General features: G+C 48.2%; 1 protein-coding gene across 1 annotated transcript; it reads right to left on the bottom strand.

Annotated features, from left to right (window-relative positions):
• Positions 1-601: 601 nt before the first annotated feature.
• Gja3 (gap junction protein alpha 3) lies at positions 602-27,235 on the bottom strand. The gene is made up of 2 exons (XM_052734265.1): positions 27,107-27,235; positions 602-3,051 (listed from the first exon to the last, which is right to left on the bottom strand). Exon 2 carries the CDS (start codon positions 3,032-3,034, stop codon positions 1,781-1,783), a length of 1,254 nt encoding a protein of 417 aa, XP_052590225.1. The 5' UTR covers positions 3,035-3,051; positions 27,107-27,235; the 3' UTR covers positions 602-1,780.
• Between the last annotated feature and the right edge of the window lie 403 nt (positions 27,236-27,638).

Genomic DNA, 27,638 nt, shown 5'->3' with positions numbered 1-27,638 from the left:
AGACTGCATGTGCCGAGCTAGTATTTATGTATCTAGAATTTTCCAAATGACTTAACTGTGGCCCAGGCTCTGTATGGAGAGTCAGTGTATTTTAAACAGCAATGATTGCCCATCGCATTCAACAGCAAACCGAACGCACTAACGAACTATACATGTATGCACACAAAAGGCTCAGTCTGGAAGTTCCTCTCCACCCCTTTAACATAGGAGACAGAAAGTATGTGGGGTGTGCCCCAAATTAATCATTAGATTAACTTATAAAAATAAATGAAATGGGAAAATACACGATGTTTGCTGAGTAAGGATGGACTACTCAGAGTGGAAGCGAGTGGGGTGGGGGCAGGCTCTGCATGACCATTATTCACTGGCTTATGACAAAGGGTGACAGTAACAGAGACAACGCAGTGAGAACCACAGAGGGATTCTGCCCTCTTCCTGCCCAGCCCAGTACATAAATAGCTTCCCTGCAGGACAGTACTTAAGTGGGTGGAAACAGAGTGGACACCCACAATCAGCCACACGCTCTTACACAGGCAGTCAAATCAAGACCATTTTATTTACACTTTAGAAAGCAAACAGGCACCAAAAAGCGGATCGGGGAACTTGAAGTGTTTTATTTTGTACTTTTAAGTGTAGGTCATCAGTGATTCATCTGTATAGATATTTGTCCTGGTTATAGTGGTGAATCTCCAGTTCAGAAACTTTAAAACTTCAAGTACTCAAAATGCACGCGAATCCCCCAAGTCTTACCTAGCGTACATTCTCACAGTGATTAACTTATCACCTAGACACCCTCACAGTGATTAGTCAGATGACATGGAAGGTGAATTTGTTTTAAAGCAAAGTTCAAAATCTCAACTAATTAAACATCTTCCTGATCAGCAGTCCTTTTAACAGTGCTATGTTTTTTAATGAAAGATAAAAATCTGTGTGTGTGTGTGCGTGTGCGAGTGCGTGTGTGTGTGTGTGTGTGTGTGTGTGTGTGTGTGTGTGCGTGCGTGTGTCGCAAATAGTTTTTTTACCATTCAGGCTAAGCACAAAATGTCACCAAAGAATAAACACCTACGGCATACCTGCCACACTGTGGTCATTTCCCTCATCTGCTGAAGGGCTTTCCAGGGTCTCTGCATCTCCACCTGCCTCTACCAGTAATGTCTGTGGTCCTGCCCCACAGAACCACCCTCTGGAGGGCAGCTGCTCTTTGTCGCTTTGCCGTGCAGCCTGCAGTTGGATAGCCTGGACTTCACATGCAATTCCAGAAACTCAAATGACACTAGATAGAGTCCCTCTAAATCTTTTTTTAGTACAGTTTGGCAAATATCCCAAATGAAATTCAACTCTAAGTTAAAAGTATCAAACCGAGATAGAGCTAAGTGCCTCTGTGACTCTCTGGGCTGTTTGGAGAGCTTAGGAATGGAAACCCAATTGTCTCCCACTGAAGGGCTGCAAACACCTGTTGCTTTATCATGGCAGAATAGTAACTGCAGATGGAGGAGTCCGAGAGCAACCGCTGCTGGGAGCATCTTTAAGAGCCAACAACCCCGCCCCCTCTCAATCTCAGACACGCTGGTGTCAGACCCACTATATCCCACAGCGACAGGAACAGCAAGCATTAAAACAGACTGACTGGGTTTGTTCGGTGTTTCCGGGGACTCCAGCGCTGTCAGGCTTTCTCTCTCTCTCTCTACCTGCTGATTTGAAATGCATTTTGGTTTTGTTGTTGTTGTTTGTTTCTAAGGAGGAAAGGGAAGGTTTATAAGGCTGTCTGGAGAGACTATGGCTAGATGGCCAAGTCACCAGGTCTGGCCCGCCCGCTGCTGGCCTTGCTGGACCTTCCTGGGTCCAGGAGGACCAACGGTGGGGAATGCATCTCCACTGTGGTGGCCAAGGCCTGCTCTCCCTCCTCTGGCGTCACCACCAAGGCACTCTCCTCTAAGCTGCTGCCACTGCTGTCCGTGAGCCCCTTCCGACCCTCAGGGCTGGACGCTGCCGAAGAGGCCTTGCTGGCTGGAGTCTGCCGCTCCGGCACTCGGCTGGCCCAGTTCTGCTCTGTGACTAGATGGTGACCATTGCAGTGCTTGACAGGGTGGTCTCTGCCTTGTGCATCGTTCAGGGTTACCACTGTGAAGTCTGCTGGTGGTGGTGGGCCCCCAGGGAACCCTGTGGCCCTTGCCTGTACTGGGGGACAGGCAGGGTGTGTGTAGTAAGGTGGGAGCCCAATGGAGGCGCTGGGCGGATCAGAGCTGGAGGCCTGGGGTAGGGGTTCCAAGGGCTTGTGTTTGGTTTCTGAAGCATCTGGGCTGAAGTGGTTGGTAACCCCCTGCTTGAGCTTCTTCCAGCCCAGATGGTAAATCTCCAGCATGTTGAGCACCAGTGACGCACAGGCCACAGCTAGCATGAAGATGACGAAGATGGTCTTCTCCGTGGGCCTAGAGATGAAGCAGTCTACCGTGTTGGGGCAGGGCCAGCGGTCACAGCGATAAAGTGGCTGCAGCTGGAAGCCATATAGAAAGTACTGGCCTGCGATGAAGCCCACCTCGAAGAGCGTCTTGAAGATGATGTTGAAGACGTAGGTCCGCAGCAGCGCGCCTGCAATGCGCACCTTACCACGGTCATCACGCAGTGGCGGGTCCCGCGGACTCGCTGTATGCATCGGCTCGCGGCCACGGCCGTGCTGAGGGTTGTCTCTCCTCAGCAGCTCTTCCTCCCGCTCCCTCTTCTTCTCCTCCATGCGCACGATGTGCAGCACGTGGCCCAGGTAGATGAGGGTGGGCGTGGACACGAAGATAATCTGCAGCGCCCAGAAGCGGATGTGCGAGATGGGGAAGGCACGGTCGTAGCAGACGTTCTCGCAGCCGGGCTGCTGCGTGTTGCAGGTGAAGTCCGACTGCTCGTCGCCCCACACCTCCTCGGCCGCTGCTCCCAGCACCAGGATGCGGAAGATGAACAGCACGGTCAGCCACACCTTGCCGATGACTGTGGAGTGCTCCTGCGCATTCTCCAGCAGCCGCCCCAAGAAGCTCCAGTCGCCCATCGCTCCCGACAGCTAACCTGCAAGGGGAACATGGCTGTTAACTACTGGGAAGAGCAGGACAACACAGCAGCATGGCCGCAGTGTGCTGCCAGCCCTCAGTAGCTTCGGGTCCCACCAACCTCAGAGCTGAAGCAGGTGGAGGTCTAGGGTAGGGCCCCATGCCTGTAATCCCAGAACCAGGGAGCCTCAGCTACTCAGAAAGACCTTGTATTACTTTTGTATTATTATTATTTATTATTATTCCTCCTCCTTCTCCTCCTCCTCCTCCTCCTCCTCTTCCTCCTCCTCCTCCTCCTCCTCCTCCTCCTCCTCCTCCTCTGTGGTAAAACTGTGCTAATAACCCGAGTTAGGTCCTGGGAATTCATTTAGAAGAACCGACTCCTGAAAGTTGTCCTCTGATCCCTACACATCGACCATGGCACATATGCACCTGTACTCACACACATCATACACATATACACACAGTAATAGTAATAAATAAAGTAATTTAAAAGTATTTGGTGATTGCAATTGTCCTGTATTTGCATTTTGCTGTCATTATCCCCTAAACAACATAGTATGGCAACAATTTCCACAGCATTTACATTGTATTAGATATCTTAAATCATCCAGAGATGACATACAGTATGCAGAGGGATGAGACAGGTTTTTTGCAAATACTTCGCCATTTTATAGAAGGGACCCCAACATCAGTGAATCTGGGAATCTGTGGGGGTCCTGGAGCCAACCCAATCCCCATGGACACTGAGTACCAATCACCACTACGACTCAGCAGCCGTCACAGTAGGCAACTGCTGGTGTAAATGACTTAACCGCCCTCCTGATCCCTCACTTCAGGGATGAGGAAGCCGGGGCACAAAGAAAGAGAAATGCGTCCCCTGCCTCTAACTCTGTGTCCCCTTCTCTCCAGAATGCCTCTGCATAGAACTGGGGGACCTGGCTCAACTCCCAACCTCTGCCTTTCTGCGTCCATGGGATTACAGAACATTTGCCAAACTGCTGCCCTTCCGGGGCAACCATCTAAACTCTCGCCTTGCTGATCTACCACCTCACCCATTATTCATTTTCTCTTTCTCCATATCAATACTTTTTATAATGCTAAATCTTAAATACAAGACTCTCTCCTACTATTATACAATTATAATATTTTAATTATTATAAAAAGCATTCACACCAGAAATAGATGATAGCTTTAAGAAAAAATACACTGACACTACTCAGTGGGCAAGAGGACTGCCCCAAGTTCAGAGTCGCCTGGTCTGCCTAATCAGTTCCCACCAGCTAGGGCTCCATGTCAACAACTGTCTCAACATAAACAAACAAAATACCGATAACAGTATTATCATTATTTTGGCCAGAAGCTCTTACTAAGCATTCTTGGTTCAAAAGAAAATCAAGAGGCTTAGAGGGGGGTGGGGTGTGTTGGCAAACACCTTAATCTTAGTACTTGATAGGTGCTGGAGGAGGATCAGAAGTTCCAGATCATCCTCGGCTACATAGGACGTTTGAGGCCAGCTTGGGATGGGTGGGGCCTTATCTAAAAACATAAAATAAACACGAACAAGCACAGGAAAAGATGTGTCCTCAGCGAAGATGACTGGATTCCTCACAGACCATAAAACCACTGGGTGCTCAGCAGTGCGGGCCTTGCGTAGAAGCTACGACTCCCTTCTGTGTACTTCAAACCGTCTCTGGCTAGCGTTATCACACCTGGCACTCTATGATGCTATGCAAATGGTTGCTGTGATGGTTAATTTTCACTGTCAACTTGTCTAGATTTAGAATCACCTAGGAGTTGGGTGAGCCCCACTTCTGGGTATATCCGAGGGTATTTCCAGAGACGATGAACTGAGTGGGCCAGACCCAACCCTGTACGTGGGCAACAACATCCAAATGGGTTGGGGGACTAGAGAGAGTGGAAAAAAGTGAAAGTGAGAAGGCAGTGGGGCTCGGGTTTCAGTGTGAAATTGCTCTTTCAGGCCCTCCCCACCATGATGGACTGAACCTCTGAAAGCATGAGCTAAATAAGTAAGCTGTCTTCCTGTTATCTTGTCATGTGATGAGAAAGATGACTAACGGCTACACGGCATTGTTTAGGGGAAAACAACCAAGGTTTAAAAACCCTCTGGTTGGGTCAGTTGGCTGGGAGTCAGGGTTGACTGCTAGTAGTGTAGAACGGACACTTTCCAAGGCCACCATGAAGAAGAACCACAAGAAAGGATCAATTTTATCACCATTTCAATAATTAACAAACCACCTAAAATCACCTCACCTATCATGTATGAAATCTCTGTGGTCCCCATGGAAGCCCAAACTGGATACTTGGGCAACACTGGATGGGACAGCCATAGGCAGAGGCTCATTGGGACCTGAGCACTGCTAAGTGCTCAAGAAGTACCCAGAGTTGGCTGTTCATGGATTCCTCCTTAGGACCAAGGCTCCAGTCCAACAGAGCAAGGCCTGCAGCAACTAATCACTCAGTAGTGTTAGTGGGCACACAGCATGTCTCCAGTACTGTGTTGGCTGTGAGGGAATCATACACACAGCTGCAGTATGGGTATTATTATCGTACTAGCTAAAGGCAAGTGGGAGAGGCCCAGGAGCTTTGGATTTGGGGTGGAGTGTGGAGGGTCCAGATAGGGCTCATGAAGGCATCTGGTGGTGCTCTGCCTGTGGACATCACTCCTGCGAGGCACACCCTCAGCAAGGTCTGTGGTAGGAGGCCTTCGCTCTCTGAGCCTGGTCACTGAAGGGCTACCATGATGGTTAATCTTGTCAACTCAATGAGATTCAGAAACACCATGGGAATCAACCTCTAGGCATGTTTGTGAGGGAGTTCCTAGACGAGGTTAACTGAGGTGAGAAGACTCACTCTAAATGTAGGCAGCTCCATTGCACGGGCTGGTTTTCTGGCTGAATAAAAAGAAGGAAGAGAGCTGAGTAGTGGCATGCCTGACTGTGGATGCAATAGGACCAGCTCCTGGCAAGTCAGCCTAGCCAATTGGTGAGCTTTGGGTTCAATAAGAGACCCAGTTTAGAAACATAACATGGACAGCAACAGTGGAAGACATCTAAGGACTTCAGCCCCCACCCCGTGTACATGTACATACATATACAATACTAATCTACTTAATTAAAAAATATAATTTGGGCCGGGCGGTGGTGGCGCACGCCTTTAATCCCAGCACTCGGGAGGCAGAGCCAGGCGGATCTCTGTGAGTTCGAGGCCAGCCTGGTCTCCAAAGCGAGTTCCAGGAAAGGCGCAAAGCTACACAGAGAAACCCTGTCTCGAAAAACCAAAATATATATATATATATATATATATATATATATATATATATATATATATATATATATATAAAATTTGGATAGGAGAGTTTGCTCAGTGGTTAAGACCTCAAGTTTGATTCCAAGCACGCACATGGCAACTCACAACCATCTGTAACTACAGTCCCAGGGGATCCTACACCCTGTTCTGACCTTGTAGGCACCAGGCACTCACATGGTACACAGACATGCGTGCAGACAAAATTCTCATGCACATAAAATAATAAAATGACTAAATCTAAAACTTTAAAAATTTATTGATTTGGGTGAAACTCAGAAAAGAATTCACAGGAGTCTGTTCTCTCCTTCCACCCTGTAGGTCGTGGGATCAAACTCAGGTAGTCCAGCTTGGCAGCAAGCCCCTTTACCCCCTGAGCTAGCTTTTTAAAAATATTTTTAATATTTACTTTATTATATGTGTAATAGAGTTCTGCCTGCATGTCTGCACACCACACGCATGTATGGTGCCCTCAGAGGTCAGGAGAGGGCATCAGATTCCCTGGAACTGGAGTTACAGGTGGTTGTGAGCCACCATGTGGATGCCGGGAACAGAACCCAGGTCCTCTCCAAGAACAATAAGTGCTCTCAATAGCTGGACATCTTTCCAGCCCCCGCCCCCCATCTTCCAGCCTCAATACTAGTCTTTCTGAACCAGCTTGGAATTAAATAAGACTTCACTGACTAGCAGTCTGAAGGAGCAGTTAAATGTTAACTCCAAGCACGCTTCCAATGTTTGATTATTGGGTTAAGAACGGGGATGAAACCTTACTCTTTATAAATTCCACACTCCGCTTGTCCCCGCTGTGGCATGCTCGGCATGCTCTCAGGAGATAAAACATCATCCTTCGAAGACTCAAATCACGTAAAGCAGCCACTCTTCTTCCTGATGGATGTAAGGGAGCCGTTCGAGCACCCTCTTTCTTCTCTTCCAGTCAGCCCTCAATCTACCTATCCCTCAGAGCTGTCCCTAGAAGGAGGGGTACCTAGCTGCCCCAGGCTATCAGGAAGGCACCGTGCCACGGCTTCAGTATGGTTCACCTGTTAGAGGTGTGGTTCCCAAGAGGGGTGGTATTGGGAAGCTGTGGGAATTCAAGTCCTTAAGTCACCGGGGGCATCGTCCTCAAAGACAGTGTGGGGCCAGTTTGTCTCTTCTCCCTCACCCTCACTCTTACTGTTTGCGCGCGCGCGCACACACACACACACACACACACACACACACACACACACATACACAAGCATCCTCGTTCTCCATCATGACTATTGCAGGGAGAGGGACAGGGAAGGGAAGAGACGGTGGGGCCCCACAGAGCTGAACTCACGCCAGTGCCTGCCACTGAGCCTCTAACACTGCCAGCTACAGAAACTCTTCCTAAGCACTTTGTGGTGTCAGGCCTGCATCACAAGGAGGAAAAGTCCACAGTTCTGACTTGTGTCTCGGCCCTTCTGCCACCCTCCCTGGGGTCCCCTGAGACTGTGACACACAAGTAAGCACGTAGGGTAGCACTGCACAGACAAAGCCACGGTAGCATGTGGTGGGGCTCCTCCCTGGGCCCTGGCCACAGTCCAGGGTACACTAAATTCCCAGAAGCCCTGCAGACTGGCCTGTGTGTGCAGTTTCTCCAGGGCCCAGCCTGTGGACCTGGCCTGGCCTCCCAGCCTCTTGCACAGGCCCACACCTTTCTCCTTATTGACCTAGGACACCACAGCGTCCAGTCTCAAGACCACTAGAGGACTAAAGACTGTCCCCTTTAGTCCCACCCCTGGGGGTGGAGCCAGCACATACACCTTCCCTGGAGATGTCTACAGTAGAACTGGGGCAAACATTGCTAGCCATGGCTAAGGAGAGGCCAGTGCACGTGTTTAAGTCTCTTCCAGACGCTCATCTCCCAGAAGCACTCTGTTTGCTAGCAAACATTGACAAGATGTGCTGGAACCACGGGCCTGGGCTCTCCTCATACACAGTGGATGGTACAGAGGGAAAGAAGGGACTTTTCTGCTTGGAATAGACTGGATACTGCTGCTGGCATTTCCCTGCAGGCTAGGGAGGCCAAATGGCCCCGTGTGTGTGAGCTGACCTCATAGTGAGGAACTGATCCACCCCAGATCCATATGTCCATCATATGCACCTGTTGAGGAACATGAATAGCCCAATAACTATCCTCCACTGGGAAACTGGTGGAGGAAAGGCACGGTGGCAGGGTGGGGTGGGGGAGCTGGCTGCACTGCCTGTCACTCTGCTGGCTGAGTCCTCTCTAGAAGAGCCACCAGCTCCAGGCACTTACAACACACCAGTACATGCTCCTGTGCAACCTATAAGAAGAGCGATGTGCCACTGAGTATCCTGTCTGTGTGCTGGCCGTGGTCACAGCTCACCAACCCGTAGGGAGAGGCCAGTTCTCAAGCACTCTGCGGTAGTGGTGAATCTTGATGGGAAGGAATTTGGTAATGTGTGAGAGACACAGTGACGCAGTACCTTTGGCTGCAAGTGAAATCCTCAAAGATCTTCAGGATGAATGGTGCTGAAACAGATGCCCACTAATAGATGGCAGATAAACAAACAGAAGGAGCCTGGTGGTTGCTGTGGCTGACACGGTGATCTGGTCAACCCAGGGTCTACTCTCATATCTCTGGTTTACCTCTGACAGGGCTGGGGAGGGATACCTTTGTTCTCTGCCTTCCCAGCCAGCCAGAGGGGACCAGCGAAAGGGGACTAAAATCTGCACATGAAGATGAAGAATTCTGGGAAGTTCTTAGAAAGTTTTGATTTTCTTTTCTTTTTAAAAAAATATTTTATTTTTAATTTCGTATGTATGTGTGTGTGCTGTGTAGGTATGTATGGGTGCCTGGAGGGATCAGAAGAAGGTATCTGGATCCCTTGGAGGTGTAGCTATAAGCTGCTGTGAGCCACCAGCCCCATGAGGGTGCTGGGAACTGGACTGGGACCCTGCCAAGAACAGCACATGTTCTTAACTGCGGAGTGTCCCTCCAACCAGGGCTGGCTTTCTAAGAAAAGAATGGTCCTCGTGCTGACGGTTCCCCTTCCTCCCAAGTTGAACACAGATGTAATGTCTGGAGCTGGGCAGCCACCTTACAAGCATGAATCAGGGAGCCTGAAAGAAGGGTCAAGGAAGTACGAAGGCCATCTGCTGTCACATTGTGAGGCAGCTCCATCAACCCTGCCGGCTGCTCCTGGGGTTCTTACAATCAGAGGAAAGTCCACTACTGGTTCAAGTTATATCTTTTTTCTTATATACAAAGAAAAAAATCAATCCTATCGATATATTATCTTCAATTCCTAAGAGAGTAAGGCCAGGCATAAATGAGAAATTATGGTTCATTCACAATTACTGAAAAAATTTCACATGATCCCTAACTACTGAAAGGCATACTAATATTAAATATAATTTCAAGCATATTAATGACGCAAAGAGTAGATAGCATTCCTAAGGATGACACCAAGGTTATCCTTTGGCTTCCACACGCCACAGATCTTCTTGGGCCACATACACACATATGAGCATGTGCAACCATACATACAAATGAGCAAGCACAACTGTATACACATGAACACGCACACATGCACACACACGCACACATGTATAAAAACAAAAACAAAAAGCAAACCAACCTGGGCAAAGTGGCTCTTGCCTGTAATTCTATACTTGGGAGGCTGGACTAGGAGGATTGCCGTGAGTTTGAGGTCAGCCTGGGCTGCATAATAAGGTCCATGCACTCACACAACCGCTGTGGGAGCTGAGGTCACGGAGGCCCACCACCAGTCCTGAGAGGCGTGGGTGACAGACAAAGGTCAAGACGGGCCCTATTGCCCCTGTACCAGTCTCCCACAGGGGGACAGAACTAGGGGAGAGCAATTTCCCAGCTACTCTAATCCTCAAGGGCAAGGTATGTCCCGGACACCTCCGCTGGGCCTCCATGCTGCACTCCTTGGTGAGGGTTTGGTTTTGTTTGGCAAAATGCATGTGTGATGGAAACTTAACCAGAGGGCTGCCCCATCTGCTTGGAAGACTAATTGTCTGGATCCAGGCTAGAGCCAAGCAGATAAATCTAGAGCAGACGAGGCCTTCATCTCCTTCACCATCTCCTTCAGGTGGCTCCAGATGGCACAAAGGCGTTCTGGAGGCATCTTATTCACACCACTTAAAAACAATTATTTATTCTTATTTTATGAGCATTAGTGTTTTCACCTGTTTTGTCTGTATGAGGGTGCCAGGTTTCCTGGAACTGAAGTTACAGATGGTTATGAGCTGACATGTGGGTGCTGGGAATTGAACCCAGGTCCTCTGGAAGAGCAACCAGTGCTCTTAACTGCGGAGCTGTCTCTCCAGCCCCATTCATACCATTTTTTAACTCTACCCCTAACATGAGTTAGACAGCAGAGTCCGCAGGGATGGGTGGGGCACGCTGATTCGACAAGATACCCGGGGCCACAGGGTGGTGTGCAGCAGGATGAGGTCCACCTGGACAAATGAATCCTGCTGGGAAGTGGATGCCGGTGTTCACGTGGTTTGCTCCTCCCCACCAAGTGTGTTGGGAGGTAGTGGGACCACAAAGAGGGGACTTGCTGGATGGTCCTCAGATAGACGCGGGCAGGCCCCTGGAGGGAACGGTGGGACGCCAGCCTTTCGGCTTCCTTTGTGCAGACATGATCTTCCTCTCTGTAGTTCAGCTGACATCAGTACCACACTCTTGAGACTAGCGCTGTGAGTAGTGTGCCTCAGATGCAGGAGAGTGTGGCAGATGGATCTCGAAGGCAGCCCAAGCTTATTCTTTTCATAATGAGAACTGCTTAACCCTGTGAGGTGCTTACAGTTTAATGACAGGATACCGTATCCAGCGTTATAATAGCACTTTAAATAGTCACCTGCTGCATAGCAATGTTGTGGTGCTGACAGACTGCAAAGCGACAGGGTCCTATAAGATTGCATCACCTGGTGAGGACGCTCGCTTTCGTTTGTATGTGTAACTCTGTAGTCACACTGTGACAAAATCAACCTGTGGCAGTTGTCAGAACGGGCCCCTGCAAAGGTGGGACACAGGGGGAACGGATCCACAAGGTGGTAGGTAGTGGGGCTACATATTACCTGGATGTGATCTTTATCCCTGTGAAATGGCACCTGATCTACTCAGTACATCTTAATTGAAAAAAATTGAAGGCCAGGCATGGCGGCACAGGCATGTGATCCCAGTACCTGGGAAGTGGAGGCAGGAATATCAGGAGTTGAATGCCAACCTGGGCTCCTTAGTGAGTCTGAGGCTAGCCCGAGGAACCTGAATTGTTTACTATACTGCTACCACATCCTGAAAACAATGGCAGCCCTTATCAGTGAGCACTAAACAGGTCTTAGGTTTCCAAAGCTTCTGGCAGCTTTCCTGCCGCTTGGCAGCTCCATTTCTTTTTGACGGTGATGTAGTTTTTCACTGGGGCCTCAGGATGTGTTGGTGTTCCTGTCAGAGCAAAGAGTGGCTATTTATTAAAGCCACTAAAGGGACAGCCTGGGGCTCACTCCTGAACCCGGGTTTGTTGGACATGGTCACAGCACATCGGTTAAAATTTGTCTGTGCGTGGTAAGGTGGCACACATCTGCAATGTCCTGTAATCCTAGCATCCAGGACACTGAGCAAGGGCCTGAAGTTCAAAAACAAAGTAGAGAAGGACAAAAACAAGAGAAAGAAGAAACGGAAAGAGAGTGAGAAAGATCTCTTTTTAAAATTTTTGTTTTATGTGTATGAGTGTTTTGTTCGTGTCCTGGCTAGTTTTATGTCAACTTGACACAAGCTAGAGTCATCTGAAAGAAAGGAACCTCAATTGAGAAAATGCCTCCTTAAGATCTGGCTGTAGGGAAGCCTAGGGGCATTTTCTTAATTAGTGAGTGATATGGGAGGGCCCCAGCCCATTGGAGGTGGTGCTATCCCTGGGCTGGTGGTCCTGGGTTCTGTAAGACTGGCTGAACAAGCCATGGGGAGCAAGCCAGTAGGCAGCACCCCTCCATGGCCTCTGTATCCGCTCCTGCCTCCAGTTGTCTGCCCTGACTTCCTCTTTTCTCACCAAGTTGCTTTTGGTCAAGGTGTTTCATCACAGCAACAGAAACCCTAACTCCAGGGTTTGGAGTATGGCCTCTGGACAGAAGAAAGCAAAGCCGAAGGCGGAATGAGTGTGATCTGAAACGACAACACCAGATCTGAGGTTAGAAAGCAGTAACTTTCCCAGCTGTCTGTGTACGAGAGCCGACTGTGGACCCACTCTGCTCACTGCAGACTGTAGCCCAGAGTCGGTACAAACAAAGGAGCCACTGGGCTGTTCTGAGAGGCAAGAGATGGGTGAGAAGTGGAGTCCAAGAAAGAAAGGGCCTCAGGCAGCTGGCAAGGACTCAGTGTGGCAATCAGAGGAGGCCAAATGGGCTAGGCGATAGAGGGGGCAAAACAGACCAGAAAGGAACCGAAAGGGACTATCTTCTGAGGACAAACAGAACAGGATGTGTGTCTAAGTCAAGTCAGGAAATGCATTAAGGGTGAACCTCAAAGCCTGGCCTGGGGAGGTCACAGGGCTCTCTGAAAAGAAAAAGGTTTTGGCTGGGATGCTGAATAGAGTCTGGAAGAAAAAAGGCTTTGCCTCTGTGATGGCCTGGATTAAGTCATGGTGGAAGAGGCATGAGGCCACAGGCAAGAGGAAGCTGAGTGACCCCTAACTCCGTAAAGTCATATGCTCTAGCGAGAGGACATTGTACCCACATTACCGGGCACATTTCAGGTGCAGTCGTGTGCTGCATAACATTCCAGGCAACGTGGACTGAAGACTAGGGCACTCCAGAACTATTGCTGTGTCCAGCCTGTGTATGGCCAGCCCGTCTGTCAGCATCAGGACCAACCAAGGTCATGTGAAGAACGATGCCCTCTGAAGGGCCTGTGACCTGTGTGTGAAAGCAGTACTGGAGTCGGATGTGGTGGGGTAAGGGGCTAAGATATACTAGAGATGAAGCTCAGAAGGGCGGCGTGTTGAGGGCACCAGTGTCTTCTTGGTTGTGGACCAGATGAGGGTCTCCAGAGAAGTCACTGCATTGGGTTTCGAGGTCTTGGAGTCTGCGCTCTGAGAAACTGTTTGCATTGCTTCATCTCTTGTCATGATTTCCCTTCAGTCTTGTAGGAAGTCACTTCACAGCCTTTTCCCTTTCTCTTCTCACCCCTCTCCTTCCTGTCTGTCTGTCTGTCTGTCTGTCTGTCTGTCTGTCTGTCTCTCTCTCTCTCTCTCTCTCTCTCTCTCTCTCTCTCTCTCTTAAAAGGCCTTACTCTGTCAGGGGCACAGGGGCACGAGAGCAGAACTGGCCCGGCTCCCTGCTGTCTGCTGCAGTGGAGGAGCTAGCTGAGGCGGTCCTGGAGAGCTCGCCCAGGTGGTGATGATGAGGAAAAGATGGCGTGCTGACCAACCCAGCTACCACCCAGGCCCCGAACCAGGGCTATGAAGGGGCCCACCCCAACACCCGCCTCATCTATGGACTGTTAGAACATATGATGGGGATGAACCTACAGATCCAAAACAGCAGGATCTCCATGACACCGGACAACAACAGGATATCCAAGAGGAGCCCCAGTGAGAGCTCAGTATGGAGGGGAGAACAGAGGCCAGAGGCCTTGAACCAGGCTAGGCTACAGAGGGGGCTCATGGCAATGAACACAAGTAAAGATGTACGGACTAAAGGGTAAACTGTGCAACTCACGGGGCCACAATGCAGCTTCCACGATGAGATTTTTCTATTCGGCTTGTTTGCTTTTGTTTGGTTTTACTTTTCAATTTTGTTGTTGGGGGTTTGCAAGGGCAGAGGGTGGAACCGAGGGGACAGGGAGCTGAGTGGGATTGAGATGCATGATGTGAAATCCACAAAGAATCAATAAAAAGTTTTTTTTAAAAAAGGCCTTACTCTGTAGCTCAGGCTGACCTCAAACGCATAATTCTCCTGCCTCAGCCTCCTGAGTAGCTGGGAATGTAGTAGTTTAAAAGCGGCCAGGTATCTCTTGCAGTGTCTAATGTCAAAATGGGGTCAACAGGTGGTACAGGGACCAGGGAGGGGCTTGAGGGCAAAGGGACACTGAGGAACGCCACTCCTGATTCAGAAGCCAGCAGAGGGCTTTGATGAGCCACGGTGTGACAACGTTTTTCAGAGTGTTCAACATGGGTGAAGCAAAGACCCTTTGATCTCAGCAGGAGGCCACCCGCAGTCCTCAAATGACCAGTCGAGCAGGAAGGTAGGAACAGAGAGTCTAATCAAGGGTTAAAAGGCGGCAGGCGGGGTTAAGTGGGGCCGGGGGAAAGAACACTTGGTTAATAAACACATAATTAAAAGAGAAGTCAGCACAGTCTCGGGCAGGGTCTGGGCCCCCTCAGAGGTGTTTCCAAGCCTTGGAAGCCATGGGTGGAGGACATCGGAGGGGGAAGTCATAGGAACAAGGGTGATGAGGACACCAGGAGCCTTCTTCCCCCACAGCAGTGGAGAGGGCAAGTGTGAGAAGAAGCCTTCCCTGAAGTGCTGACAAAACTTTTGTCAGGGAGGTCAAAAGGAGGTCGTCTCAGGGCAGGCCTCGGTTCCCAAAAAGATGAGTCTGCAGAGAAGGAACGGGAAGGAAGGAAGGTCCCACCTTCTTCTCACAGCCAGAGGCTGCAGCCATGGGCAGTCAGCCCTCAGCTGAACCTGTCCCTATAACACAAACCAAATGGCTAGACACAGAAGGTGGGCACATGGGTCCATGGAGCCAGAGGGCAAGACACATAAGGCAAGGACGTGGTTGTGAAAACCAAACAGAGGGCCTCGGCTGCAGGGCAGAACCCTCCAGAATTGAGGGAGTATCCCTCCAGGCATGAAGGAAGAGGGCACAGCAAGCCAGTAGATCAGGCCGCAGCAGGAGGGACAGGTACCTGGTTCTCACTTATGGGAACACTAACAGCCTTTGAGGAGCTGAACAGAGTGACACAATTTGTCCAGAGCACTCCTGGGACCCCCCCCCCCCCCCCCCGTGTGTCCTGAATATCCTAGAGGGGAGCACAGAACTTTAGAGGGTCTCCAATGAGGACCCCTGCTGCCATCTATAGAGGCCACTCCCTCCAGGATAGATGGTAAGTCAGCTGCGCTCCACCTGATCACACCCCTGAAACATGCTGAGGACTGGAGAGGGGCAGACAGGGCTGGGGAGGAGAATGGAGCTCGTGACTCTAACTACAGGAACAAATGTGCTCTTTCCCAAGGTGGGTCATCGGTGGTGGAGGGACAAGTAGGGGAGACCGTGGCAATCGTGGGTTCTATTTGGGACACATGAAGTTTGAAATGCCTGAAATGTCCAAGCTCGAGGTCCCATCTGGGAGTTGTCACCAAGCAGGTATTTAAAGCCTTCGAGCTGGGTGTGGTGGCACACTCATTTAACCCCAGTACTCAAGCTGGGTGTGGTGGCACACTTATTTAGCCCCAGTACTCTAGAGACTTAAGAGAGATGAAAAGTTTCAGACCACCCTGGAATCTATGAGGAGACCCTATCTAAAAAAAAAGTCCAAGTTGGGGCTGGAGAGATGGCTCAGCAGTTAAGAGCACTGGCTGCTCTTCCAGAGGTCTTGGGTTCAATTCCTAGCACCTACATGGCAGCTTACAACTGTTTGTAACTCCAATTCCAGGGGATCTGACACCTTCACACCAATGCACATAAATAAAAAAAAAGTCCAAGTAAAAATAAAAAAATAATGAAAATTTCAGAGTACATGGAGATCTTGCAGGGAAAGAGAAGGAAAGGGGCCACTGGTGTCTGAGTCTGGAGCACACTGACATCAGGATGACAGCAGGGGACTGGCAAGGCAGCTGACCATAAGTCTTCCAGTGTTTAAAAAGATTTATTATTTTATGTGTCTGAGTGTTTTGTATGCATGCATACACATCAAGTGTGTGACTGGTGCCCTTGAAGGTCATAAGAGGGTGTCAGATTTCCTGGGACTGGAGTTACAGATGGTTGTGAGCCCCCATGTGGGTGTTGGGAGTTCAACCTGGCTCATCTGGGAGAGCAACAGTGTTCTTAAGCACTGAGCCTTAGGAAATGCAAAATTTACTAAGACTCCAGAATGGTATCAGAGCCAAAAAACTGAATGTGTAGCATTCTTTATTACCTTTTATAATAATACCTTAACTGTTTTTGTTAGTTAGAGGTAATATAATCTGGGGTGGGGTTAGGAAAATCAATTTTGTATGAAGTGTATGTAATGGCCTGGAATACCACTCAGTGGAATTTTAAGGGTCCTATAAGACATACAGTTCTATGTTCCATTAGTAATGTCTGCCGGGGTTTGAAAGATGGAGGGGTGGCTCAGGAAATAGCTTTTGCTGTTCCTGATTTGAGACATACTCCAAAGGGACCTGGTGGGCTGAACTTGTCACAAATATGATCCAGTGATAAATGGGCTGATCTGGTGAACTCTTTATTCATGGAAAATGGAAAGACTTTCCACTAACTTCTTGTATTCCTTATCTACCCACTTCAAGCTTCACTCTTGAGACAGTATAGTTAGGCTTCCAGACTCTCAGATAAGAAATAGTTTATAAACTGTGTCTGTAATATACAGACATCTTTGTCATGATTTCCCAAATTCCACTTTATGGTGACTATCTACATCAATTCGATGTAAAGAGTTGGGTACTAGAAGTCATCCAGACAGTTCAAGGCACATGGGAGGATGTGTGTATTGGCAACATGGCACATCTCACATGTAGGACTTGAGCATCATGGACTTCAGCAAGGGTGTGTGGGTCCTGGAAGCCATCGCCAGTGACACCCAGGGATGACTACACCGGATATCCAGCACAGGACTCCCAGCCTTGTTCTCCAAATCTATCTATTTTTGGCCTTTTATTTCTTCAATACGAAATTTGAACACAGTAGGTCAGTTTCACAAAAAAAACGCTAACTATGGTATCCAAAGGAAACACATGAAATTTGTATTTGAACTGAATTCAGCTCCTTACCATGTCATTCCTCTACAGTAAGCCCAGCCATTCTCTGTCGACACAGACGTTCTCTGACAAACACCCCTTGTGCTTTAGACCTTGACCCAGGAGGGCTTGCGTTTATTCTGTTGTTGGGTTTATTTCCAGAAGTTTATTTGAAAAGTGTTCTACATTTTTTTTCTTCTAAATAGCTTTAAATTTCCCTGATGGGTTATCATTAGTACTTGGGGACATGTACTGTTGGTTTGTCTGGGGCAGTGCTGTGGACACAACTCAGAGCTTCATGTGTGCCTGGCAAGCACTTTTACGCCCAGCCTGGCTGTTCCTGTTCTATACTAATCTTGTATCCGACAGTCCGTTAGGAATCCCCGATCTGCCAGGAGATCACTTAGGGTTTGCCATGTGGCCGTCATTCAACTCACCTGCTATTAAACACAGATTTCTTCCAATTCTTCCTGTTGTTTGTTTGATACCATGTTTACCTCTTAGCTCAGACTCGCCTGGAACTTGTGATTCTCCTGCCTCGGCCTTTTCCCCCTTCATTTTTTTTTAAACTATATTTTACCCTTGTATGTCTGTGCACCACGTGCATGCTTAGCACCCAAGGAAGCCAGAAGAGGGTGTTGGATCCCCGGGACTGGAGTTACAGACAGTTGTAAGCTGTCATGTGGGTGCTGGGAATTGAACCTGGGTCTTTGGGAAGAGCAGCCAGTGCTCTGATCTGCTGAGCTGTCTCTCCAGGCCTGTGATTCTGAGTGCTGGAACCAGAGCTGTGAACCACAATATCTAGCTTCCTGTTACAAGCCTTGTTCTCCAAATCTATCTATTTGGTGTTGTTAGCAAGTAGACCAGGTAGCATGGTGGCATCTACACATTTCTGACTTCAACACAAATGTTTCTAATGTGTGATTAGTGTTTTAATTATTTTCATCTTTTTTTTTTTTTTTTAGAGCTGAGGATCGAACCCAGGGCCTTGTGCTTGCTAGGCAAGCACTCTACCACTGAGCTAAATCCCCAACCCTTCATCATTTTTTTGAGACATGGTCTTATGTAGTTCAGGCTGACCTCAAACTCACTATGTAGCTGAGGCTAGCTCTGAACTTCTGTTCCTGCCTTTATGTTCTAAGTGTTGGGAGCACAGATGTGCATTAGCATTGTTGGTGCACATCTGTCTTTAATTTCATGGTGTGTTCATTTTTATCAGGCTGAAGGAGCTTCTGGTCTTGGCTGGCTACAGACTCCATGCTTCCCTTTGTTCCTACATCATCACTGAGTACTAGACTTAATACAGCATTTTTTTTCCCTGAATATATTTGAGTTTTAGCTGGTGATCACTGCAAAGGTGTCTTCACCATGGCTTACTTTTAATATCCAAGGACACTCTATATTCTATCATTTTACTTTAGATTGATTTATTCATATCTCAGATGGACTGTTGGAGCCCACGGAGGTTTCCTAGTGGCTTTACCCAGCAGGACTGCATAAGAGAATGATTAGATCACGGGCCTGAGTACCAGGTATTTGGAAGGGTCTACACTTGGCTGTATCTAACAAGGGGGAGGTCGTTTGCCCCTCCCCTTGGCATTGACATAAAAATCCCTTTTGAATAAAGTTCTGGGCTGGTGAGTTTTGACCCAGGCCCTCCCGAGGCTGTCTTGTGTTTCTGTCTGTCTCTCTCCTCTAAATTTCTATCTATATATTCCTCACTTCTCCCTGCTCAAGAGTACCCTGCTCATAAAAGTGGGGGCTGGTCCCCCACAATGGACCACTGTTTGCACTATTGGTATATTTTGGCATATAAGCTGGTAAGCTGGAGAGGTTAAGTTCTCTGAATTATCTCATGTAAGAAAGTCTCTTATGGTAGTTTGGGACTAATGTCTTTTCCTAAGGAGGTGGCGGAAGATCTGGATAGATCCCGATTCATTAATAGCTCTTGATATGTGCAAGTTTTCTTTTTCTTTTTCTTTTGGGTTTTCAAGACAGTTTCTCTGTGTAACAGCTCTGGATGTCCTGGAACTCTGTAGACCAGGCTGGCCTTGAACTCACAGAGATCTGACAGCCTCTGCCTCCAGAGTGCTGGGATTAAAGGCATGAGCCATCAATGCCCAGCAAGTTTGCTATTTCTTGAGTTAATTTTGTCTTTCAGAAAAATCTCTACTTCCTGTGCATTTTAAATTTATTAACAAATTATTTGTAATATTAGCTTATGATTTCTAAACTCAGTGGTGGCCAGCCATGGTGGAGTACGCCTTTAATCCCAGCACTCAGGAGACAGGCAGGTGGATGTCTGTGAGTTCAAGACCAGCCTGGTCTACATAGCAGGTTCCAAGCTAGTAAAGGTTACATAGTGAGATCCTGTCTCAAAAAAAACACAAAAACAAAAAACAAACAAACTAAAACAACAACAACAAAACAAAAACAAACAAACAAAACGAACTACCAGGCTGGACGGTGGTGGTGGTGGTGGTGGTGGTGGTGGTGGTGGTGGTGCACACCTTTAATCCCAGCACTTGGGAGGCAGAGGCAGGCAGACCTCTGGATACCAGCCTGGTCTACAAAGATAATTCCAGAACAGCCAGGACTACACAGAGAAACCCTGTCTCAATAAACCAAACCAACCAACCAAGAAAACCAACCACCAAAAAACAACCAACATCAAAAACAATAAAAAACTAAACTCAATGGTACTTGTACTGAGCTTCATATTTTAAAATGCTATGTCTTTCAGAAGTTTTATTTTGGCTTTGTTTTCTTTTTTAGAACCAACTTTGGTATCCTTAAAGAGTAGTGAAAATGCCAATTTTAGTATTTACCAATATTACTGTAGAATATCAACCAAAGGGCATTCTTTATTTTAGTGTAAATGTATTTATTTATTTGTTCCAGTGGTTTCTAGCCCTTATTTTAAGTGAAAAAAAAATGCATGTTTTTTTTTAATCAAACTTGTACTTTTTTTTTTAAAGATTTTTTAAAAAATTATGTGTCTGTGTGTGTGTATATGTGTATGAGTACAGGTGTGTGGGCACCAGAAGAGGGCTTCAAATCCCCTGGAACTGGAGCTATAGGTAACTGTGCCTGGCATGGGTGCTGGGAACTGAACTCTGGTCCCCCGAAGAAGCAGTACAAGCTCTTAAAACACTGAGCCATCCTTTCTGCCCCTTAATGTAGCCCATGAAGGCCTTGAACTTGTGTCAATGCTCTGGCCTCCTGAGTGCTGCCACTCCTGGGTTTTTACTTGACTTTCAGAGAAAGGCCACTCTCTCCCGTAATTCACAATGTAGTGAAATTATTATAAACAGTTCTTTCTCCACGTCTCTTTTAGTAGCTCCCAAGCACTGTCAGAATATCATCCTAATGTCCAAGGATAAAGCTCCAGAAAGAGTCGACTATCTTTAAATCATATTTTAAAAATTCATGCTATATACAGTTCGCCTCCTCCCACCTCATGGTGGCGATCATTCTGGGGTCAAGTGTACACCAGCTAAGCACTCAACCACTGAGCTCAATCCTGGCCCTGAGGCCATTGCTTATGAAATAAGAACGCACGGGAAGCACCTGTGATAGTGTGACTGTGTCCTCATCTTGCCTACTGCCACGTGGGGCTCTTGCTCATTTATGAAGGCCTGAGGAGTTGATGCTCAAGTGGACACCCAGCTACCTACAGGAATCATGGGATGACACATCATCTCTCAGAGGAAACCATGAACTACTTTTCTTTTTTGAGCTATGGGGATTTAAAGGCCTAGTGAGAACTGCTTTCAATCTTATTTTAGTGTGTGTGAGTGTGTGTGTGTGTGTGTATGTGTGTCCCAGAGGACAGCCTTGGGTGTCACTCCTTTGGAGACAAGAGTCTCTCCCTGGTGCCCAGGAAGGAGGCTAGACTGGCTGGCCAGCAAGTCTCGGGTATCCTCCTGTCTCCGTCCACTGCTAGGATGTCAAGTGTGTGCCACCATGATGGACACTTTTTAATTATTTTTTTGGTGTTTAGTGTATGCCTTTATGTGAGGGGTGGACACACATCAGTGCATGATGTACACACAGAGTACGTACAGAGAGGATGTGGTTCTTGTTTTGTCATGCTCCCCTTTACTCCCTTGAGACAGGGTCTCTCTCTGAACCTGGAGCAAGCCCCAGGGATTCTCTGTCCCTGTCAGGTCATGGGCACGCTCATGGCCACACCTGGCTTCTTATGTGGCTGCTGGGGACTGAACTCGGCTTCTCATGCTTGCACAGCAAATGCTTTTCCCGGCTGAGCTACTGCTCCAGGCTCTTGCCTGGCCCTTTCACACAGGGTCTAGGTACTAAGGCAAGCACTTGACTGGATGATCTCTCCAGCCTTTGTTTTACTTTTTGAGACAAGGTCTTACTATGCTGTTTAGTCTGTGTTGTGAAATATTTTTTAAGGTGTGTTACTTTTACTTATGTTGCATGTGTTTAACTCTATGAAGCTGTGTTACTGTGCCTGTCTAAAACACCTGATGGTCTAATAAACAGCTGAATGGCCAATGGCAAGGCAGGAGAAAGGATAGGCAGGGCCAGCAGGCAGAGAGAATAAATAGAAGGGGAAATCTGGGAGAGGGGAAATGAGCCAGAGAAGGAGGACTCCAGGGGCCAGCCACACAGCTACACAACAAGTCACAGAGTAAAAGTGAAAGTAAGATTTACAGGAGTAGGGAAAGTAAAAAGCCCAGAGGCAAAAGGTGGATGGGATAATTTAAGCTAAGGAAAGCTGGCAAGAAACAAGCCAAGCTAAGGCCAGGTATTCATAATTAAGAATAAGCCTCCATGTGTGATTTATTTGGGAGCTGGGTAGTGGGTCCCCCAAAAGAGTAACAAAAAAGCCAACAAGTCTGGCTTTGAACTCCTGTGCTGGTACAGTCTTGCACCTCAGCCTCCCCAGTAGCTGGGGCTGCAAGGGCACCATCACCACACCTGACTACAATGAGAGCTAATTTCAATTTGTAAGTAATGGAAATGTGTGCTTATTTAAATATAAAGGTCTTGGGGCTGGAGAGATGGCTCAGTGGTTAACTACTTGTTGCTCTGCAGGGGAAGGGGGATTGGTTCTTAGCACCCACATGGTGGCTCACAACCATCCATAATTCCAATTCCAAGGCATCTGATGCCCTCTTCTGAGCTCCAAGGGCACCAGGCACGCATGTATAATGCACATATATACATTCAGGTAAAGCATGCACACATATTTAAAAAAATCTAAAAAATGTTTAAAAACAAAGGTCTTCACTGCTTTGTATGGAAGAAGGGCAAGTTAACAATACATTTACATTTTTATTAAATTATTTCTTCTTTGGATACTTGAACAAAATAAATATTCTCTCTGGAAATAAGTCTTGAGTGGCCCTTTCTGCTGTGGGAAGTCTTTCTGTATGCTGTGAATATGTGTTGCTCTGATTGGTTGATAAATAAAGCAGCATTGGCCTATGGCAGGGCAGGACAAGGTTAGGTGGTACATTCCAACTGAAGACTAGACAAATAAGGGTGGAGTTGGGGAAGATGCCAGCCTGCCACCCAAGGAGCAACAAGATGCCAGCAGACCGGTAACATAGATTAATAGAAATGGGCTGAATTAAGTTGTAAGAGCTAGCTAGTGAGAAGCCTGAGCCAATAGGCCATGGACTTGGTAATTAATGTAAGCCTCTGTGTAATTATTTTCTAAGTGGCTGCGGTGTGGGGCTGGGCAGGACCGGAGAAACATGGGACCGTGGGGCCGGGTGGGACTGGAGAAACTTACAGCTACACCGTTCTGTAGAGTACTAACATCTACAGAAAGCTAGCAACTGGCCAAACCTCGGGATGCCACAGGGAGATGGTGACAGCTTCCAAGGCCTCCATGCCACACCAGACCCTTTGCCGTCCAGGGCTCCCCTCTTCTGCCCTGTCCAACTCTCTGGTTTCCTCTGCAGGTTACTAAATGGCATTGCAAGTCTTTTAAATGACTGCTGTGAAGGAGCCACAAGACCCAGTAGAGCTGCCACTTCGAAAAACATTTACTAAACATCACTTGTTAATGAATCTTAATGAACTCACTTCAACTCCTTCCTCCAAGTATAATAACTAAACAATGAAAAAGTGATTACCTCCAAGTGAGACGGGACTTACTTACCAACACTCTACTTTCTAAAGGACGATTTGGGCAAAGTATATTGCAATAAAAGAAATTATAGAGGGCTGGAGAGATGGCTCAGCAGTTAAGAGCACTGGCTGCTCTTCCAGAGGCCCCGGGCTCAATTCCCATCACCCACATGGCAGCTCACAACTGTAACTCCAGTTCCAGGACTTCTGATGCCTCCACACAAACATACGCCTAGGCAAAATATCAATGAACATAAAATAAAAATAAATTATATAAAAAAAGGAATTGTGGGATGCTTTAACATACTAGAGATCTCAACAGGCTCTTGGTATGCCTAAAATGCCTAAGTCAGGCAGCCTGAGTAGCTTTTCTAGCTCCGGCCCTGTAAACACAGTTAAAAAGTAATTTCTTTGTATAGACTGAGTGATGTCATCAGAAGTCATACTCGCTGTACCTGGTGTAGGAAAACAGCCCTGTGGCACTAATAACCACTCGGAAGTGTCAGGTTTATCTTCCTTATTTACAGACCTGGAAGTAGAAGCCCCGAGAGAGTCCTGAGATTTGCCTTACGCTGCACAGCCCATAGTGCCAACGCCAGCAAGGAACCTCACTTGCCACTCTGTCACATTCCCCTTCTCATGCCTTCAAGGGGGTAAGCAGCAGGCACACTGCTCAGGTTCCAGCAGCTGCCCTTTGCATCAAATCACATTCTACACGCTTCAACAAGTATGTTAAGACAGACAGGTCACATTGTAAGCTTTTGTCGATGAAGAGTGTCTAAAGGAGCATTTCCAGCTTCCATCAACATTCCCAGGGGCTGGTGGGATGGCTCAGCAGGTAGAACACTTGCTGAACAAGCCTGGCCACCCACAGTCAACCGCTGGACTCGGCATAAAGTTAGAAGGACAGAACCAACTCTCCAGGCTGCCCTCTCACTCCACATGTGCTGTGATTCATTCCTGAGCCCAAATACACACATATGCACGCTCCCTAAAAGGCATTAAGGACAGTCCAGTGACCTCGTTCATCATATCACTGGAAACATCATTCTAAATGCAAGTATTTCTACTCTTAGCAAACAAACCCCATACCTCCATAGCTGTGGAATGTTATTTTCCACTTTTTAATGAACAGAAACTGTATGTAAAAATGTTTTCAGCTTAAATTGGCAGGGAACTCATTATGGAACCTAGGCTGTCTTCAGACCCATTGCAATCCTCCTGCCTCAGCTTCCCAAGTGCTGGAATTATAAGGCATGAGGCACTATGCCCAGCTAAAGATTCATTTTTAAATTAACGCGAAATAGATTTTCATGAATAAGGCTAGAACTAATTTGTGGAGACAGTGGGGTGGCCTGAAGAAAACAAATAAGCAATTTTCACAACTAGTACCATTAGTTTGTAAGTGGTTTAAATAAACCACTAATTCTTCAAATAAAAGAATGAAGTGCATGAACCAGGCATGGTGGCACAGGCCTTTAATCCAGCACTCAGAAAGTTAAAGCAGGCAGATCTCTTAGTGTGGAGTCAGCCTTGTCTACATAGAGAGTTCTAGGCAAGCCAGGGCTACATAGTGAGACTCGGTCCCCAAAAACAAAACAAAAACGAAGAATAAAGTGCACAAGTATAAAAACAACTCTCTGCAACTATTCACACTTTTGAAGCTGTGGCAGTTTAAAAAAAAAAAAAAGCCAGCTGCAGATTGCTAATCTATTTACCACGAGGGAAAATTTCCCACCCCGAAACAATGACAATTTAGACGAAACTTTGTTTTCTTGCCTTTATACGTTATACTGAAACCACAAACAGACTGTTTTCATAGATACACGCATGCTTCTATGGCCCCATGAACAATAGTGGGTGCGTTTCTCTCTCCAGGAAGCATTAAACGTCTCCTGTGTGCGGAACTGAGCTATATGTACTGTGGGGATTCAAACAAAAACAAGAGTGTGCTCCTCACCTCGGGAGATGGGTTTGCAGACTATGGAAGAGGAAAATGGGTAGAATTATATGCCCTGACTGCCTAGTCCTGGGGACCAGGAGAGGAAACCAGAGGGCCGGACAGACATGCGCGTCAAGCCACCAGCTGAGTTTGGCTGGTTTCTTCACGCTCAGAGCCTGGGGCCAGGCTTTCTGCACAGGTGAGAATCTTCCCAGGCCTTTCAGCCCTCATATGTGCCGGTAAGTTACGAAAGTATGTGTTTATTAAAGTACTGTAAATGGAAACAGTGAAGGTAGATCCTGCGGCTGTGTGTGTGTGTGTCCTATGTAACTGTTAGGCATGTGTTCAAGCAATGGAGGCTGTAGTCCCAATCTTCCACACGAGCCAGGCAGCCCACAGCAGCCATGAGAAAGTTTCAAACCCATCATGTCATTTAACTATGAAAAAACGAACACAAGAACCTAAAGCATTAGTACCATTCAGGGAAATTGGTCAAAATTCTCTCCTCATTGGCGAAGAGTTAACTTTTATTTCCTCCCGTTTTTAAACCGGACCACTTTCAGCCATGTGCTAGTCAGCAAAGTGCACTGTCTTTCCCCACAGGACCGTGTGCGTGTGCGTGTGCGTGTGCCGCTTCACACTATGGGGCAGAGCACTGTCCTCATTTGATGCTTATCTCAACAGAGGCCAAACTGCTGAGCCAGGCGACTTTGTGCCAAGCTAGCTCATTTCTACTTTGAACACACTGATATTTAGAAAAGTCCCTCCCTTACTCCACTTTAATCGCTCCATGTTTTTCTTGCAATATATTTCATGGCACCACAGATGGGCAGTCCAGGAAGTGATGCACACATTACAAATCGCTGTAGTTTTTAATTCTAAGGGAGAGCCAGTGCACAATTCCCTTCCTGGTTGTTTTATACAGCTGCTGTTCGATGGCACATTTTGGAGGCATCTTGACAAAATGAAAATTGGAGAAGCTGAAGTCCCTTTCACAAATATTCAGGAACCAAGACGGCTTGACCAGGAGGGTGAATTCCAGCCACCAGTGTGAAGAGTGGACAGAAAACAAACAGCTGCCCAGCCGCTGCCACTACAAGTCTCTTAATTAAAGGATTCTTGTAGAACGCAGCTAAGTGCACGCTTCTGAATATGTACATTCTTTACACGTGCGCATCAGCACGTGCGCACAGATCAAGAAGCTGGGTACAGATCAAGATACTAATAACTAAGGTATTTAAGAAAAATAAACTTCAGAAAGTTTCTTAGAAGGAAGGTGAGCTCACCGTGTTTCTCTCCAATCCAAACACTACGAATGCACAAGGACACTTGCAGGCCACTGCCTGCAGCTGGGGTGGCTTGCTAACATGGCCTTAGGATCCCTGCTGTTGGGGGCAGCCTTGCTTTCCCCAATCCAAGGGCATACTATCTCCAGGAAAACCATCTCGACCGAGCCTTGGTCATCCATCAAGGAGAGCGGGCGCTCCGCCCAGGTCTTTAGGCGCCTAGCAGGAAGAGCAATCATTCCCAAAGTTTATCAAAGTCTCCCGAGGCTCAGCTCCCTACCCCTACGGCGCCCCGCAACTATCCTAAGAATCACGAAAGCCTCCCAGGATCTGAGCGCCACCCGGCCTGGCCCAGGGGTGGCAGCGCCTTGTCCGGTCGCCCCGGGTGCTGTCGGGTCCCGAGTGTGGCCCTGGGGCACCCAGTCCATCTTACCCCGCTCTGCCGCGGCGGCACCGGCGCTCCTCGCCCAGCGGGGCTCGGCCTGCTCTGAAAAGGAGGCTCCCTCTTCACTCGTGCGGCGCCCCTTCCCACGAGCGCCCCGCGCCAGGGTCCGGCCTCTCCGCCCCGGCCGCCATCCCCACCGCCGCGGTACGCGCGGCACTTGGCGCGCCCCAAGCTGCGGCCCCGCCGCCCGCCACGCCCTCGCCACCTCCCACCCGGGCCGGCCGCGCCTCCCCGCCGGGGCCTCGCGCAGGCCACGCCCCCGCGCGCCCCTCTCCAGGTCCTCTCCTGGAAAGCGGGGCACCTGCGCCCTCTTCGCGCGCCCGCATCCTCCGGCGACACCTGCACCCCACTGCGCACCACGCGCACTTCTCGCCCGGGCTCCCGCAGCTCGGCCGCATCCGCGGGACGAGTAGGACCGGGCTCCCTGCCGCAGGCACCCCAGGACCGGGTCATGGAGGGCTGGAGTGGAGAGCCCGGCAGAGGCAACGACCTGTTGCCGGGGTGGTCTGGGCGCTGCGCG

Source organism: Peromyscus californicus, unplaced genomic scaffold, assembly GCF_007827085.1.
Source record: "Peromyscus californicus insignis strain IS unplaced genomic scaffold, ASM782708v3 Scaffold_12__1_contigs__length_115047231, whole genome shotgun sequence".
NCBI lineage: Eukaryota > Metazoa > Chordata > Mammalia > Rodentia > Cricetidae > Peromyscus > Peromyscus californicus.
This window is presented reverse-complemented; position numbering and strand designations above follow the sequence as displayed.

What these genes read in the sequence shown, in the direction of transcription:
- Gja3 (XM_052734265.1), bottom strand. Translation starts at nt 3,034, where the DNA reads ATGGGCGACTGGAGCTTCTTGGGGCGGCTGCTGGAGAATGCGCAGGAG.